At 34.1% G+C, this 17,439-nt stretch overlaps 1 protein-coding gene across 3 annotated transcripts in view; it reads right to left on the bottom strand.

Moving 5' to 3' along the window:
- CDH2 (cadherin 2) overlaps nt 1–17,439 on the bottom strand; it is a 158,482-nt gene that overhangs the window by 40,756 nt on the left and 100,287 nt on the right. For 2 of the 3 annotated variants that reach the window (XM_070940566.1, XM_070940568.1), the window contains exons 3-7: nt 10,015–10,232; nt 7,680–7,826; nt 5,370–5,525; nt 4,273–4,417; nt 1,154–1,326 (exon numbers count right to left, since the gene is read on the bottom strand). In XM_070940566.1, coding sequence (XP_070796667.1) covers nt 1,154–1,326; nt 4,273–4,417; nt 5,370–5,525; nt 7,680–7,826; nt 10,015–10,232 — 839 coding nt within the window. The remainder of the gene's footprint in view (nt 1–1,153; nt 1,327–4,272; nt 4,418–5,369; nt 5,526–7,679; nt 7,827–10,014; nt 10,233–17,439) is intronic. The other variant, XM_070940567.1, reaches the window with a different exon arrangement.

Genomic DNA, 17,439 nt, shown 5'->3' with positions numbered 1-17,439 from the left:
ATTATTCTATCACAGGCCTGTCAAACTTGTGGCCCACAGTCCGGATGTGTCATGCACAGGCCACACCCACTCCAGCTCCACAAAAGCAAAGTTGCAATACGTCACGTGACGCGCTCGAGTTTGACACCCGTCATCTCCATGGGTTATACTGGTTAACAGAATTGGGTGCAAGATGCTTGTTGTCACTTTTAAAGCCCTTCACGACTTGGGACTGAGTTAATTAAGGGACCATGCTCTTCTAGTTGCTTCTACCTGTCCAATCCAGTCTGGCAGGATGGGCATAATCCAGGTCCCATCAGCCAAGAAATTCAACTGGCAAGAGATTGGGAGACATGCTTTTTCTATCATAATCTCTGTACCTGGGACATCCTCCTTTCTGAATTAGGTCCTGAACCTGTTGGCCTATCAGACCTGGCTATGTGCCTGGGCATAGGTTCCCAAATTTTGTGAAGTGCTCTATTTCTTAGTTATATTTACACTAACAGATTATAGTATCTCTTGCTATTTGTATTGTGTTTTAACTACTTTAATTGCTTTTATGATTATTTATCACCCAGAGTCATTGGTTTCAGACATACAAAATGACTGATGAATGAATGAAAAAGTTCAGCAATGAGTTACAAATTTTTCTCTTCTGAAGATTATTTTTTATGTCTGTGGGAGAAGAGAGATGAATGATAATCATGATCTCATTTATGGAGGTTGGGGGAGATAGTCCTGCTTGTTATGGGGATATGGGTACTTTTTTTCTCATTAAGCTATACAATGGTGGTTTCTTTAATAAAAACACGTAAAAGTTATTGTACATGATTTCTTTAGTTTTCCATATGTGCACACAAAAGTATGGTGGGAGTGATGTATTTTGGGCAATTTGTTACACAAAATCAGAGCATGATTCTGAGAGATTCCAGAGAATCAGAGGGTCCAAAAAGGAGTCAAGCCTATCATATGAATTGCTTGTCCTAAGATGAAAGCAGAAGCCAGAAAGAAACTAAAATTATGTTAAAAATAATCTATATCTACATTGAGAAGGAGGGAGGGAGAGGAGGAAATGAAATCTCAATTATTTTTTCAACCTCTGAGTATAGATTCATAAACAGCCACTCATCTTAAGACAAACATATTTAAAATGTGTGATGCCAGGCCTTCTCACCTCTCTGTCAAGTCCAGCTGCAACTGTGATAATGTCACCTGTTTCATTGTTGATTGTAAACATATTTGGAGAAGGGGTGCTTGGGGCTTGTGACAAGATTCTGTATCTCAGCATTCCATTCAAAACGTTGGGATCATCAGCATCAATAGCAGTGACAGTCATCACATAGGTGCCTAATGAAAGATCCAATAATCCTCTGAGTTAGACAAACACTTTACTTGGATCTTACTAAGGCACTTTGAAGCATAAACCTTAGTTTAATGTTTATTTCGTCTAACAAAACACATCATATTCCTTCAAATCAAGCATTTTCCCTAAGGCCTGTAATTAATAAGGAATTGTTAAGAAAAAACTATGAGTTTATATATTACCAAAATTCACCTACTGCTAAAGCAAAAGTAAAGTATTATGTTCAAATTGTTTCTTCTTTGACCTAGCTTATATAAAATGAACCCCAATAATATAGTAAGACAATGCCTGTTAATTCAACGTACAGGGTTGAAATGACCATTTAAAATGCAGATTTTTGAAGCAATAAGAGATGTTGGCATGTGATGAGATATAATCTGTTTTGAAAAGAGCCATGAAAGAACATACCAATTAAAAGAGTGTGTAACCTCTAGTATACACTCAGGACAAATTTGACCATGCTCCAGAACTGAGAATTAAAGGATAGGAGACATTTATTCAGCATAAAATTTCAAATGAAATCTGGCATACTGACGGAGAAAGAAAACCATTAAACTCTATTAAAATCCACATAAATCACTGGATATATCTCCCATCACCTTTGAAAAAAATAAACAATACATTCTTTAGTTTGTTTAATATCCATCAGAATATACTGTATACATAAATCATAAATTATTCCTCCAAGTTAAGAGTTAATCAAAAATTCTCTTATATAAGTCAGAAACAGACTTCTCTCTGGATCTACTTCCTTACTATAAATCACACTTTTAAATTTCCTTGCTAATATAATTTCACCATCCACTCAGGCATACAATTTGCCTACTGAAGTTTAAAGAAACATTCTGCTTGTAGTGTATTATGAAGCATATATATATCTTTTAGTTTTTTTTAATTCAATATTTTCTTTCAGAATAGCAATTTAGGATCCAAAATCCAAATTTAAGTACTCAAACTATGATTTTGAGTTTTTTAAATGTTGAAATTGTTGATATATTTTCTGGACAATATAGCATCCCAGCAAATTACAAGAAATTAAGTTTAAATAGATATCTAGATCTACTATATGTATACTCTACATCTCTCTATGCTACAACAATTTATTTGTTTGTTTGTTAGATTTCTATCCAAATGTTATTCTAAAAGATGAAGACATAAATATAATTCACTCTTTCCGGTTTTTATTCACAACTGTAAGATTGATTGATCCAAGACAAAATAATTGACCCAAAGCCTCCCCGGGTATTTCCATGGCAGAATATGGTTTCCTCAGTCCTAATCTAATTTAATCTTACTGTCTGTTTTCATGACTGACTATACATTTTCAAATTTAATGTGAGAGTGAATGTGCATGCATTAAAAAAGGAGAAAACATAACAGCTGAGTGTAAGAGAGAGGGAAGGGAAAATGCTATTAGACTTTCAAGAGTCTAAAACAATAGCCTGTATCAATAAAGCATAGTTCTAATCAAGTTGCTTAATTTTATCCTTCTCAATGGGCTGATAAAACTGCACAAAACAACAAGACAGTTCTCACATCTATGCCTTCTTTCTGCATCTCCTTCAATTGCAGAAGATCTTGTAACATAATACAGTTGATTTGCTAGTCAGGCTATTGCAAAAAGATAGAAAATCTGTTCCGCTGATGGATACAGTTTTATTTGCTAATACACTGGACATAGTTAAAGAATTTCTGGAATGTTGCTTGATAGTTATGACTGAGAAATACAATTAAGAAATTCTTTGTTCTAACTATCTCACTTAAAGATTTTAGGCTAACTGTTCTTCCCTCAGTGGCTACCCATCATCATATTTGCAGCATGATGGTAATAATAGTATATTAAGAGTCCTTTTTAACATTACAATAAGATAATAAACTTTTGACTATACCAATGTTATGACTGTTATTAAGGTTTTTTTTCACACTACATGCCTTCCATTTCTAAATCTGCTTCTTTGTACTGTAATTCACTAGTATACCGCCATGATGGTGTTGCCACAAGCTTTGGAGTCAAGTGTCAATTTTCTAATAATAGTAAGAAGAATAAACAACAAAAATAAAAAGCAACACCATCAAACATCATCTACCAGATTCTTAGAAAGTACTCAATATGTGGTAAAAATGCCAAATCTGGTTGACTGGGTGACCAACCATAACAACAAAAGGTCTAGAAAGCATTTAGGAATGGATAACTCATAATTGCAAAATGTTGCATTAAGTGGAACAGTGAACATATTAGAAATATATATTTAGCCATTCTAAATCTTTGGGAAGGATTGGACAGTCCAAAGTATCAAATCAAGACTGAACTATCTGGTAGACTGCGTCTAAATATAACATAATACTATCATGGCTATCACTGTCAGCATCTTTACAACTAAGCATGGAACAGAAACAAATATCAATTAAATAAAATTTGCAAAATTATAAAAAAGACAACAAACCTAGGCAATTGCAATTCTATTGGTTAATGGCATACCAAACAGATATTTACATAGAAAGAATACATAAAGTAGACCATTTGATTTATGTCAAATTTGTGCTAAAGTAATAATTATCTCAGAAATAATTATGTTTATTTCTTATTGTCAATATCAGCAAATATGAAATTTCAGATCTCTGTATCAAGATCCAGACCTGGTTCCTCTTGTGGACAAATTGGTCTTGTGTCAAATCAGGTGAATTGAATTAAGCTATTTTGAGTCAATGAAGAGGGATATTAAAAAGTAGCTTCTGCAAGCTCTGTCTCCTCCCAATACAGATGCGATTAACTAAAACTTGTCGCCATTTATTGAGATGAATACAATTAAACTTTTATATACTTCCTTTGTGTAAATTAAATTACATATTTAAAATGTTCTACAGTATTAAAATATGTATATTAATATTTAATATAAAATAAATGACTAATTAAGTTTCTAATATTTTACCTGGTTTTGATCCTTCTGGGACTGTCCCATTCCAAACCTGATGTAGGAATTCAGGTCTATTATCATTCATATCAATGACATTAATAACGATATCAATGGGATTTTCCACCTGATTCCCATTTACATCTACGGCATGTGCCCTTAGCTGCAAAAGATAGTTTTAAAAACTCAGAAAAACCTGAAACAGGTATCATCAGACAAGGTAATTGTTGTTGCTGAGAGGACATTTTAAACAGATTTTAACATTATTTATTTTGTCTTCTTTCGTTATCCTCTTTTGGTTGTTTCAAACATTTGAAAACAGATTTTAAAAAGTAATATCTTGAATTACCAAAACCTCATAATGCCTAAAATTAGCAAAACAAGACAAGACATTTCTGAGCAGTAAAAAAAAAATAAAAAAAATGTCATGCGGGGAAGGAGAAAGGGTAGAAAGAAGGAAGGAAAAGGAGGAGGAGCAGGAGGAATTAGCTGAAGGTAAAAAAAATTTTTTTTCTTATCATAATACTAGAATGAAACTAATTAAATGAGACTAATTTGTAAGATAGCTCAAGAAAATACTTTTTCACCCAAAGCAAAATTTATCAGTGGAGTCTGCTGCCAGAAGCTACAACAATTAGACAGCATGTTGGGCTGCTTCAGATGTCCTTCTCTTTCACTTTTCACAGTTTATAATATTTATCAAACATGAAATGTTTTTTCTAGTAATCCATTTATCCATGCATCCTCTTATCTATTTTTCCTTCTGCAATTAATTTAATCCCCAAAGGTGTTTATATTTAAATGAACTACACAATTAAAAAAATATCTCATGGTAATTTATTTTTTTATTTCTGAAATAACTATCACCATTTAATACTCATATAAAGCTTTCACATTAAAAACATTTCTTCTAAATTATGTGATTGAATTTGTAACTGGAAATTGAAAGAAAATAGAGTTTCTCATTTTGCTTCTTTTATCTAATTCATTAAATCAAACCTGAGTTGTTAAACTAGCGAAGTAATTCCATTTACATAATTTTAAATCTATAACTGAGAAAATAATTCTAGATAAGATATTTGATTTTAAACTTTATTCTTTAGTTAAAAACTTACATGAAAAGAAGCTATTTGTTCCCGATCTAATGGTTTTGTCACCGATAGTTGACCTGAAATGGGATTGATGATAAAGATGCCAGTTGGAGGCTGATCAGCACCTGGACCAGTAACACTGTATCGCAGGGAAAGGCTTTTATCACGATCAGATCTGATCTATATACCAAGAAGATGGTGAGTTTGTCAGTTATAAAAATATTCAGAGGTACCAATTGCTTAAAATAAATCTATCAATATGCACATGCATGCATAGCCCGCCAAAACAGCCATAGAAATCTTTCACATTTTCTTATCTAGCTTATTGTTTTAATTGCAAAAATTAAAGTTAACTTTTTTAAAAAGTGAACTGCACTGGACTTCTTACTAATACAAATGGTAGTGCTGGTATCTGCAATCTACAGAATGCCTAATATATATTTATCAAGTATTATTATCAAAGGAAATTCATCCATGGTAACAAACTAAATTGCCTGTTCTGTTACAAAACATGAGACGACTGGAAATTGTTCCTTCCACCAAAGAAACTCTATTATAATAGTTGGCTGTATGTTCAGACAGTGCTGAGTAAGGATTCTAGTTCAGACGGTGTTTTTCCATATATCATCAGTCCATGTAAAGAGGATTAAAGTAGGATAGCCAACTATCCTAAAGTAGGATAGTAGATGTTTTTAATGTTTGATAGCCATGGCCTGACTTGATCAGTATTGTCGAAAAAGGAATCAATGCAATAACAAACAGTAATGGTGATAGAAAGTCTTCTTGAGATTAACCTCTCCCAGTCTGTCTCCATTGAGCAGCCACTATGTTTCCCATTCTGCCATTGATCTATTATCCTAATTTTGCTTATGCCTCAACAGTATCAGTGGCATATCAACTGGCCATTTTGTACTGCTTCTTATGACCATAAGGATTTTTGCACAACCACAGCTTGTGTTGGGTTCTCCTAGGCCCGTGATGGTGAACCTATGGCATGTGTGTCACATGTGGCATGCGGAGCCATATTGGTGGGCACGCGAGCGTTGCCCTAGTACAGCTCCACGTGTGAATGCGCGTGCCGGCTAGCTGATTTTTTGGTCTTCCGGGCCTACCAGAAGTCAGGAATCAAGCTGTTTTTGGCTTCCGGATGGCCTCCGGGGGTGGGGAAGGCCATTTTCGCCCTTCCCAGACTCCTAGAAAGCCTCTGGAGCCTGGGGAGGGTGAAGAACGGGCTTACCGTGCCCAGTGTGCCATTGCATGCCAAAAGCGGAGGGAGCACGGGGAGGGGGCACATTGAATTAAGGGTGTGGGCACGCACGCACACGACCCCCCCGCACTCTGCCTAGTTTTGGCACACGATGGCAAAAAGATTCACCAGCACTGTCCTAGGCTAACGCTTTCTGATCTTTTATTTTTTAAATATAAAAACAATATTTATTAAATTGATATGCCTCCCATCTTACTATCCAAAGTGACTCATGCCAATAACCATTCAATAGAAAATATGGATTGAACGTAAAATCAATGTGTATATCCTTACCAGTGGTGGGTTTCACTTACCTTTGCTACCGGCTCACTCGTGCGCCACGTCTGCGCATGTGTAGAGCGTATTTGATGACATCTGGTGGAGCCTCACGCCGAACCGGGGTCAACCGGTAGCAACCCACCACTGATACTTACTTTAAAGCCCATTTGAAGGGAGAACCACACAAATCTGAATATCTGTTATCTCTATAAATGATATCATTTTACAAATGACATAAATTTGTGCAGATGATATAAACTTACAAAATGATATCATTTTTCAAATGACTTATATTAAAGCAAATGAATACATAGGACTTTATTTCAAAATAATACTGTAAAAAATGTTATTGGTTATATGCAAAGTCCATTAAACGGATATTGTTAATATGAAGAGTTAACTATATAACAATTTGTCTTTTACATTCTATCAGAATTCAGTATCCTTTTGATTTTTTAAAATCTGGCTAATAGTATTTGTCATATTGATAAGCCATGAATAGTATACTTGGACAAAAAAAAGCTTTATCTTATTTTTTCATATTTCTTCTCTTCTTCTATTGACAGTACATATAATACTGAGATTTTAACGGGATTACCTCTAGAAAGGTTTCTACTGAGGAGAGAATTGCCCAGAAATACAACAACAAAAATTCTCATATTTGGTTTATTTTTTTCCTTTACATATTAATAACCTGGTTTCATGTTTGATAATAATACACGGAATATTTTTTCATCTCAGCTCTTTCATAAAGAAAACCATTATTAAACTCCTTCAATAATACTCTTTTGTTCTGTTCTCTGTCTTACCCTAACTAATTCCTGAGGAAATGGCCCTCTGGAGTTTTCTGGCAAATTGATTGGAGGGATAACCCAATCTCTCTTCTGTCTTTGCAGATGGCCACTGTGTTTATTTTGTTGTCTAGGAAATACAATGTCTTCCATTTTCTTTTGTTCCTTGCAATTATAGATAATGAAAATTAATACAGATTAGATTCTTAAGGTTTTTCAAATAGAAAGCAGCATACAAATATTTAAGTACATTTACATAATGAACAAAGATTTAAATTATATAAAATAAGGCTTCCAAAGACAATGTATAACCCCCGAACTCACAAAATGACGTGACCTGGAATAAGAAAAAAAAAATCTATATAATACCTATTTTGTTTTCTATTAGAAGTCTGCAGAAAGAAAGTGTAAATTTTAAGCAATTTATTAGATCTTAGTTCTATACCTTATACTTTTTATGTTCCAACTGCAGCTTAGTTAATACCATTCCAAATTTAACAGTATGCCTTTAGATATTTTTCATTAGTTGGAGCTACACTTCAGGTAATGTTCTACTGTACATTAAATTTAGACCTGGGTGTGCTAAAATATAATTTGAGTTTCTAAGGAAGTTTAATACATAGTAGTAAGGACTGTCTCAAATATTTATGACCCTATTAAATCGCATAGAATTAATGTTGTAATTATTTTAAACCTATGTCAGCTATGATGGATGCTGTAGATGGCCCACTTTACACAGTAGGTATTAATCTCTGCAGGGTGTCAACAATTCTTCTCTGCATCTGTAAGCATTCTGGCTTTTGCTTCTTGATGCTGGCAGATTGCTAGCTTGCTTATTATGCATATGTTGAAAACAAAGAAAGACATATTTCTTCAATCCTTTAAAACAATTTTCGGTCTTTTCAGTTAAATGTGGAATAGAAAAAATAATGATTTCTTTTTACATTATGGAAGCCAGATGTTTCCAACAACTATGAATAAGTAATCTTAACTACCTTACATAAAATAATCTAATAGGGAAACATTTTGGAGATTTGCAGCACTAAGGTAATTTATCGATAAATAAATAGAAATATATTTATTTGTTTGAAACACCGATATGTTGACCTTTAAACAAAGCTTTAATGAGCATGCTCAGGACCAGGTTGTGTATTAAGAGTCCTAGAAAAAAATACCCAGCATTTATATACATATGCAAGCCCAGCTATATAGCTGGCGATGCTTCTAATGAGCTAGAAATGCAGAGTAACAAATTAAGTTTAGCTGGCCCACCAAACCAAATACATTCAATCAACCAAGTAGCTTGGCCTGTCAAGAATTTTAAAGTATCTCTCCCCCAATTTATACAGTCCCCATAAAGATGAAATTGCAGACAACTTACTAAGTCCTACTAAATATACACAAATAGGTATATTCGAGACCTTGTTTAAAAGACTGGGCTTGCTTATGTTCTGGTCATGCAGTTAAAACATGCTGAAAAAAATATGATATCCTAGCTGAACAGCAAGCTCTGTGACTGCATAAATATGATTACAGGTTTGGAGAGTCACAGTCCAGCAAACACCAATGCAAATTCCAACTCTATGGAAAAAGCAAGATTACCAGCATGAAAGTTTTCATTATTAGAAACCTTTGCCCAAGTTCACTAGCTATCTCTTGATTTCATGAATGAATCAAATCCATGTTTTTTTCCGATATTTTCAACCTTATGCCTATAATTGTTAATTTTATTGTGTACATATGTATTGACATAAATTATCCAGTATACTTTTTAGAAGAACAAGTAGAGAATGTCAAACAATGTGCATATTCAATGCTTACTGGCAGCACGGTTGAACAAGATTTCTTTCCAACTTGGCTGAGAACACTTTACACAAGAGGGAGGCTCCTTTCTCTAAAGTGGCAGTGGAGTCATGAATAATTTACACACATGCACACCCCAACATTTTATTACTGAGGCACAAAGCAAAGCCAATACTTTCTGCCAGAATTGCTTTTCCTGCTACATTTGTAAATCTGAAGTTCCAATGTTATAAACTTGACTGATGGGCCTGATTTATTTGTTTTTGGTTAGATTTAACTGCTTGAATAAATATTGAGTGCTTTCTAGGGATTTAAAATTTAAAAGACACATTGCAATTCAAATATCTACCTTTTAAAAATATACTCCTGTACTAAGGCAAATTTTAAATGTAAACAACTTCCGTATTTTCAGTGAAATGGGATGATGAAAAAAAGTATTTTGAAAATTAATAGTATTTAACAGATAAAATTAAGTAAGAATTCCCCAAAAATTGATAAATTATGAACCCCTTTCGCATATATATTTCTAAAATATATTAAGACATTTTACCTTTATGGAATCCTTTGGATCAAGACCTAGTTTTATGATCACTTGCCACTGTTCTTTTGTTTCTTTGTCACTGGCATACAGGAAAAATTCAGTGGGTTCTGGAGAAAGCTGAAAGCTTCTAGCTGCATATACCACACCATCTTCACCAATTCTGAAATCTGCTGGTGCGCTGCTTTCAAAATGGACTTTTCTGCTTGCTTCACAGCTTCTAAATCTTACTGCAAATACATAAAACACAACAGCTATAATGTAAAAGGTTTAATAACCCTGATATTCTGAATAATTTGTTGTAGATAAGTCAACTTTAATGTTGGTTAATTTTAAGTATGTTGATGAATCAATAGCTAACTAAAAACAAAGTAGAATTTTTAATTAAGATCTCCCACTAATTTGTTTTATGTAAGACCTGGTACATTAAGGTTAGTTTTTAGGAGTATATAATTTTTTATTTGTCTCATAACCAAACAAAATATTATATAACAATTGTTTCATCACTACTTTCCAATTTTTTCTTGAAGTATTTCTGAAACAACTGCCTTCTACCTTTTCTGCTCTAGAATATGAAAGTCTGAGGTTTGGTATCTTTTGGACCATTAACTTGCAAATCCCAGATTACAACAATGCAAAATGTAAGAATACTGTAAGCAATATATAGTACCTTGTGGGGTACTATTGCTGATTTGCTTCTCAATTTGAAGAATTGTTCTCCCTCAACAAATATTATATTTTAATTAAAAAATCTTGAAAATTCACCTTAACATTATTCAATATATTCTGAGAAAAGCAGACCCATGTCTATAGTACCTTACATGACTGCTTATGAGCAACCAGCTGTGCAACGTAGTGGTCAAAGCAACAACCATATAAATGAACAAGAACTACCACAAGATATAAAAAGCTTTAAGTACAGAACCTATAAATTGCATGTCTATGGAGATTCTCAGTCATCTAGGTCACAGTTGTCCCAAAGGTGCTTTTTCAAAAGGCAACCGGACTTTCTGTTTTTTCTTTGAAGATGTTTTGCTTCTCATCCAAGAAGCTTCTTCAGCTCTCTGAAGAAACTTCTTGGATGAGAAGCGAAATGTCTTCAAAGAAAAAACAGAAAGTCCAGTTGCCGCTTGAAAAAGCACTGTTGGGATATAAATTGCATGCCACTACATTAGCTAGCGTACTTTTTCCTTGCATTTAAATTATGAAATGAATAAGTTTCTTCTAATAGACCCTGAAGGAGTCTCATAGGAATATATGAATATAATTTGGACAATCACTAACTGGATTTCAGAATTTATCTGAGAAAGTTTAAGAAATGGGTATCACAATGTCTCTCTGTATCTCAGTATGCTTAAATATCTAATGGGAAGCTAGAACCTTCCTTATTGATATTCTTTCTTGAGGCAACTAGGTGCTATAAAATTCAAGCATCTTGCTGAAAACTTATAAAACTGGCAGTGTCCTAGCAAAATCATTCTCTGAAAGTAGTCATGTTAAAAGATTTCTGTGTGTGTATGCTTGTGAATGCATAAATGGATGGAAACAACATGTTTTTAGGCCACTGCTGAGCAATTGGGTTTGTAAAGAAGAACTTGGATTGGTTAACAAGCTAACTTTCTGCTTTCAAGAGAAAAAAAACACCTTTTAAATTATTATTATTGGTTATATTTTATATTAAAAAATCCCCTTGTAGAAAGTCATTATTAATGCCGTTATTTTCCTAAACCGATGAAAGGGATGACACATTTTTCACAGTATTGTGACATTTGTCTTTAGCTGCACTGCAATTTAAATGCATTACTCAGAAAGAATAAAAACAATTTTTCACAGTAAAAAATAAAAATGCTTATAAAGAATACCCAAATTTGGTAAATTATAAAATGTAAGCCAATATAATTTAAGCTTTTTTTTTTTTGTATTTTTGGTATGTGCATGTGAAACCAGGTCTTGAGTATCTTTTGGGGGTCCATCATAACTTCAAATAGTTAGAGTGACCAACAATTAAAAAAGAACTACCTGAATAGAAACATCATCAGTTTTCTTGGAAATAGTACTGAAGAGTAAAGTCAAGGGATTAAAATAGCATTGTTCCCTACTCCCTTCATTTTCTCCCCAGTGGCCTTAAAATTTTCTGGTAATTAAAGATATTCCTCTTTCATTGTTGGTCATCGTTGGTCATATCAAAATGGCAGTTCAGCTGCGGAGGGAGCACGAAGCTCCTGTCAAGGCCGGCTGAGAGCTCGGGCCAAAAAACCCCGGTCATGGCTGCTGACTCGGGGAGTGCTGGGCTGTCGCCACTAATGCAGGCAGGAGAAAAGAATCGCGAAGTTTCTGCGATGAAATTCGTCGGGCGGCGCTTGGAGCTCTTGAAATAAAATGGCTGCTTGACCAACCCACTTGGGAGCGTGAAGCTCCACCAAAGCGCTCAAGGTAACAATGGGAGCGTGAAGCTCCACAACCACCAGTCCCAGCTCCCTAGGGAGCATGAAGCTCCTCCACGACTGCTGTTCAACGGAGCGTCCCTGCAAAGGTAAGATAATGATCTTAATCAGGGAGTGGGGAAGCCCTTGCCTAAGGGCAGGCCAAAGATCTTCCTGGCCAGGCAGCTGCAACTCTACCAGTAGGTAAAGGCAGCTAATCACTCACAAATGTAGATCAACAGAGGTAACAAAGGTGTAAGGAATTGTCCATAAGGCGAAGAACAGTCAGGAAAGGTTAAAAGTTGCTCTGACACGACCGTACAGTCTGAAGGACTGAGTCAAAAGCTGGAAGCCTCTAGCAAAAGGGGCGGGACTTAACAACTCTGACAGACTCAGTCCTTCAAACTGAACAGACGAGTACAACCCATGCCTGGCTGTTGTCTCCATCACTATGGAGAAGGATTCAAGCTACATGAAATATTTTAGGCAGAAAGTTCTGTGCAGTGAGTTCTGTGAACAAGAATTCAATACATATCTGGGATACATATAAACAAATTATCCAACTAGTGAAAAATAACATGCTGAATCATGTTTTGATAGGGTATTTATACAAATGTTTCGCCATGGACGTATGTTAAGCTAACAGACAAAACATTACCTAAATAAATATTTCTTGCATTTTAAAAATAAATAATTATAAGTAAGTCAGAATTAATTATTTTTATCTTGAAAGACCACAATTCTGTGGGTTATTCTGATCCTTTTCCCTTATATGAAAACCATAACGGAAAGTGAACTAATAATGGAGAAAAATATTTATTCAGTTACACTATATGTCCTAATTTCCTTGGGTTATTATATAAGGCCCTCAATTTATGGTCATAATTGAGATTGGAATTGTGGTTGCTAAGGAATGCAATCATTAACCTAATCATGTGACTAGATCTATTTTATGATAATTTTTTCCATTAGTGCTAAGCAAATTACTGAATTACGTGGTCATTTCTCCAATTTACGTCGCTTATTGGAAACTGGCTGAAAAAGTTGCAAATAGTGATCAAGTACCCATAGGATACTGCAATTGGCAGTGAAATGTGGTTTGGTTACAAAGTGCCCGAATTGCAATCACATGAGCATAGGGGTGGTACAATGGTCATAATCTTGAAGAGAGATTGTAAATCACTTTTTCAAAGACTGTCATAACTTTGAATGGTCAATAAATGAGTGGTTGCTAAGTCAAGGACTACCTATATTTTATTAAATCTAATGTGCAACAACAAACCATATGTACTGAAGAGCAAAGTGTGAAGTATGCAATCTCATTTACAGAACGTTGAAGAAATAAACTGTGTACATATATTTCTAATGATATAAATAATTCATAATAGTTGTAAATTTGTAATCTCGTATATTTCACTATTAATCTTCAATTAAATAGTTTCATTTATCAGGCAATTACTGTTATCACAGTGACACTTAACTGTGTTACCATGCTGCATCCCAAACTCAATTCAAATTGTTTGAATTCTAAAGTTCCTTAGTGCTTTAGCGCCTTCATTTTTTATTACTTTCTCTATTTTGTGGTCCTACCAATCCTTGCTTGAAGACAAATTTTATTTCTTGCAGATCTTCCAATTTCCATTTGTCATGCCGTTGTTTGTAATCAGACTGCTTGATCTTCTTGCAGTAAGTAACTAGCTGATCCATTGTTTCTTCAGCTTCTTTGTATACATTGCTATTTGTTGTCTGCTGTGGTCTTCTCAAATCTGGTATTATTTTTACTACCCTGTTTCCCCGCAAAATAAGACATCCCCTGTTAATAAGCCCAATAGGCCAAGTGCTTATTTCAGGGTTCAAAAAAATATAAGACAGGATCTTATTTTTGGAAAAACAGGGTATTGTATTACTACTACGGTCCCCTTTTATATATTTTGATCAACTCAAAGAGCTGTGGTGGTGCAGCGGTTAGAATGTAATATCGAAAGCTAACTCATTGCTTATGCAAAGAGTTTAATTCTGACCAACTCAAGGTTGACTTAGCCTTCCTTCCTTTTGAGGTTGGTAATATGAGAACCCAGATTGTTGGGAACAATAGGCTGACTCTGTAAACCGCTTAGAAAGGGCTGTAAAGCACTGTGAAGAGTATATAGGTCTAAGTGCTATTGTTATCCAAATGCTCCTGCTTTCTATTTTTTTTTATGAAAACAACCCTGTAAACTGAGTTGGATTGAAAGAGAATGAGTGCCCTAAGGTCACCAAGCCAGCTTTCATGCTCAAGGCACTCATGATCTCTTGGTTTCTAGACCAGCATCTCTTACCTAAAAAAAAAATAAATGGGAAGTAAACAAAACAAAAAACTAACAGAAGTGCAACAAAATAAATATTTAAGAAGAGGAAACACTGGTGGCTACTATTAGCAAGCAAGGACTATCAGGCTCTCTATAAGAAACTTGAATTTGCCTGAAGCTTCACATAAACTTGAAATAATATTATAGTTTATTCCCAACATGATATCCTCTTGGATTTAACCTGGGGTCCCCTTTCCCCATATTTTCCATTAATAAATAGCAAACTGGTATCACATTTCCTATATTCAGATCTATGTGGCAGTTTCCTGTATAGATTTTCTGCATTCCTGCCCTAGTTCTAAGCCTAAATCCTGGGCATGCACAAAATACACAAAATACTTTTCTGTCTTGCAAAAAATTCAGGACAGTAGCTGACTTGTCCTACACCTTATCTCTCTCTATTTCTTTTTCTTAGGCATCAGGAATATTCAACAATATTTTGTTTTGTTCCATCAAAATACTCAAGCCATTTTTAGGTATGTTTTTCAGGTAAAAGCCAAGTGGATTGTTTTAACGAAGTTTCTGGTGGAGCTGTTGTCCTCCTATTTTGAAGCAAAATTTATTTTTGTAGCCATCCCTAAACATAAATACCTAAACATCCCTAAACATAAATACAAGCCCATATAGTTTAACTTTTTTGTTTTAATATGCTATTACTGCATGATAATTCAGAAATTAGCTCAATTCTATAGGGATTTTTTTGCAGGTAAGCACATAAACTATAGGATGAAATTAACTTTGTTTAACATCTTCCTAATGTGTGGGCACTGCAACTCTCAAAAATTAGTAGGCAGACTATTTGAAGAGCCTGGTAGCTGGCAATTCAATGGCGGTTAACAATAGCAATATATGTGGAAGATACTGTTCAACAACAGTAAATGAATTGTACAATGTAATTAATTTGATGCACAAAAACTTTTGGCAAATATTTATGCCACCTTAAAACAATAATTTCACCAATTACTACATTACATCGTTTTGTTTCCCAAAAAGGTGTAATGTAAAAAAAATTTAAGGCTTATTGTATTAAGGAAATGTACCTTTAAAAAAAAAAAATCAATGCAATCAGTATGGTCCCTGTAATACCTGGTTAGAATGTCTGCCTACAATTTATAGGCAGTACTGAAGGCGCAAGTTTATTTAATTCATCAAAATTACATTTCAAGATTTGGAGTCTTGATTTTACATTATGTTTTGCAATCAATTTTTTTAAAAAAACATTCTAGTTAATGCTATTCCCCTATCCCTCAGCTAATCAAATCAACATACATGGTATATTTTTAAAACTACCTATAGGTAAAGCACAATCTCAAAAATGTTCAGTGAATCTCATTTACACATTTTTACTAAAATGTTCTATTTAATTTCACTTCCCATAATCCTCTTTGTTTACTGAATAAAGTCATAATAAGCATGCCAGAAAGAAAATGGGGATAAAGTTCCTTCTGTTTCATAGAAATGCCTATGCAGCTCTTTAAAATAGGAATAGTGACAGTCAGCAAAAACACAGATTAGGTAACTCCAACAAACCCAAATTATATTCGATTCAATGATTCTTTTCAAGTTTTGCCACTCCCATTCACTGACACAAAATCCTTCATATTAGTCACTCTTTTGCCTTCATTTCAGTGAAAAAATATAACAGAAAGGGGTAAGCATCTTAGAGGAAACAGTACATTTGTATTTAGAAAACAGCTTTTATTTTCCAATGCAGATATAATAGAGAGAATCCAGCCTCTCTTGGACTATTGAAATTATTTAATATTATTTAATAATTATTTAATGAATAGATGGCAAGCATAAATCTGTATATTCTTGTGGAACTCTACTGAAGCCACCAAAATTAAAAGAAGAGGGACGAAATAATGCAACTGTATAAAAATGAGCTTCAAAATAATCAAAATTACTTTCTTGAATGTACAATTCTCGTTAATAAAAATGCTAAATATTAATGCTGTTTATTAATATAGATAAAATCTACTTTGTGCCCAAATATGTCCAAGCCTATTCCACTTATACAACAAAAAATAAAATAGTTAAATGATGAAACAAAAATAGTCTGAAGAGATACAACAGTAATTTCCATACCAATAAAATCAGCCAAATTTAATGAAAACCTGCTGGAACAAATATCTATTTAACAACTGATGATCACCATTAACAACAAGGTGCCAAAGAGACTACTGCATCAGAAAATTTCAAATTCTGAGCATCTATTTTAAAAAGGCTGTAAAATTTCTATCATTCATATTATGGATTAGAGAGCCAGGGTAGTGGTTAATGAACTGGGCTAGAAAATGGAAGACCATGAATTCTAGTTAGGCATGAAATCACTTGGGTAACCTTGGGCTTCCTCTTACAAATTTCACTGGTTGATGCAACTTAACCCTAAAACATTGTCTTTCATGCTCTTTTTAAATATAAAATATTTTATGTACTTCTAGTGAACCCACAACCAAATGTTTAGTCTTAAGGCTTAAAGTTAATAATCTTGGTAAATTGTTCTATCTCCTTGCTATAGGTTGGAACCAACCTTATCGATGCTTGCAAACTGCCTGCAATGATATAGGTTTTGGGGTGTTTTATTTTTTGGCCACAATGCAAATTGAACATGAAAGATCCTTTAACTTGGCAAATGATTAAATCCTGCCTATCATCCATGCAAA

The sequence above is a fragment of the Pituophis catenifer genome, unplaced genomic scaffold (genome assembly GCF_029215685.1).
Source record: "Pituophis catenifer annectens isolate HBS135680 unplaced genomic scaffold, rPitCat1.0.hap2 SCAF_3, whole genome shotgun sequence".
NCBI classification, from domain to species: Eukaryota; Metazoa; Chordata; class Lepidosauria; order Squamata; family Colubridae; genus Pituophis; species Pituophis catenifer.
Note: the sequence above shows the minus strand (reverse complement) of the source record. Positions and strands in the feature narration are given on the sequence as shown.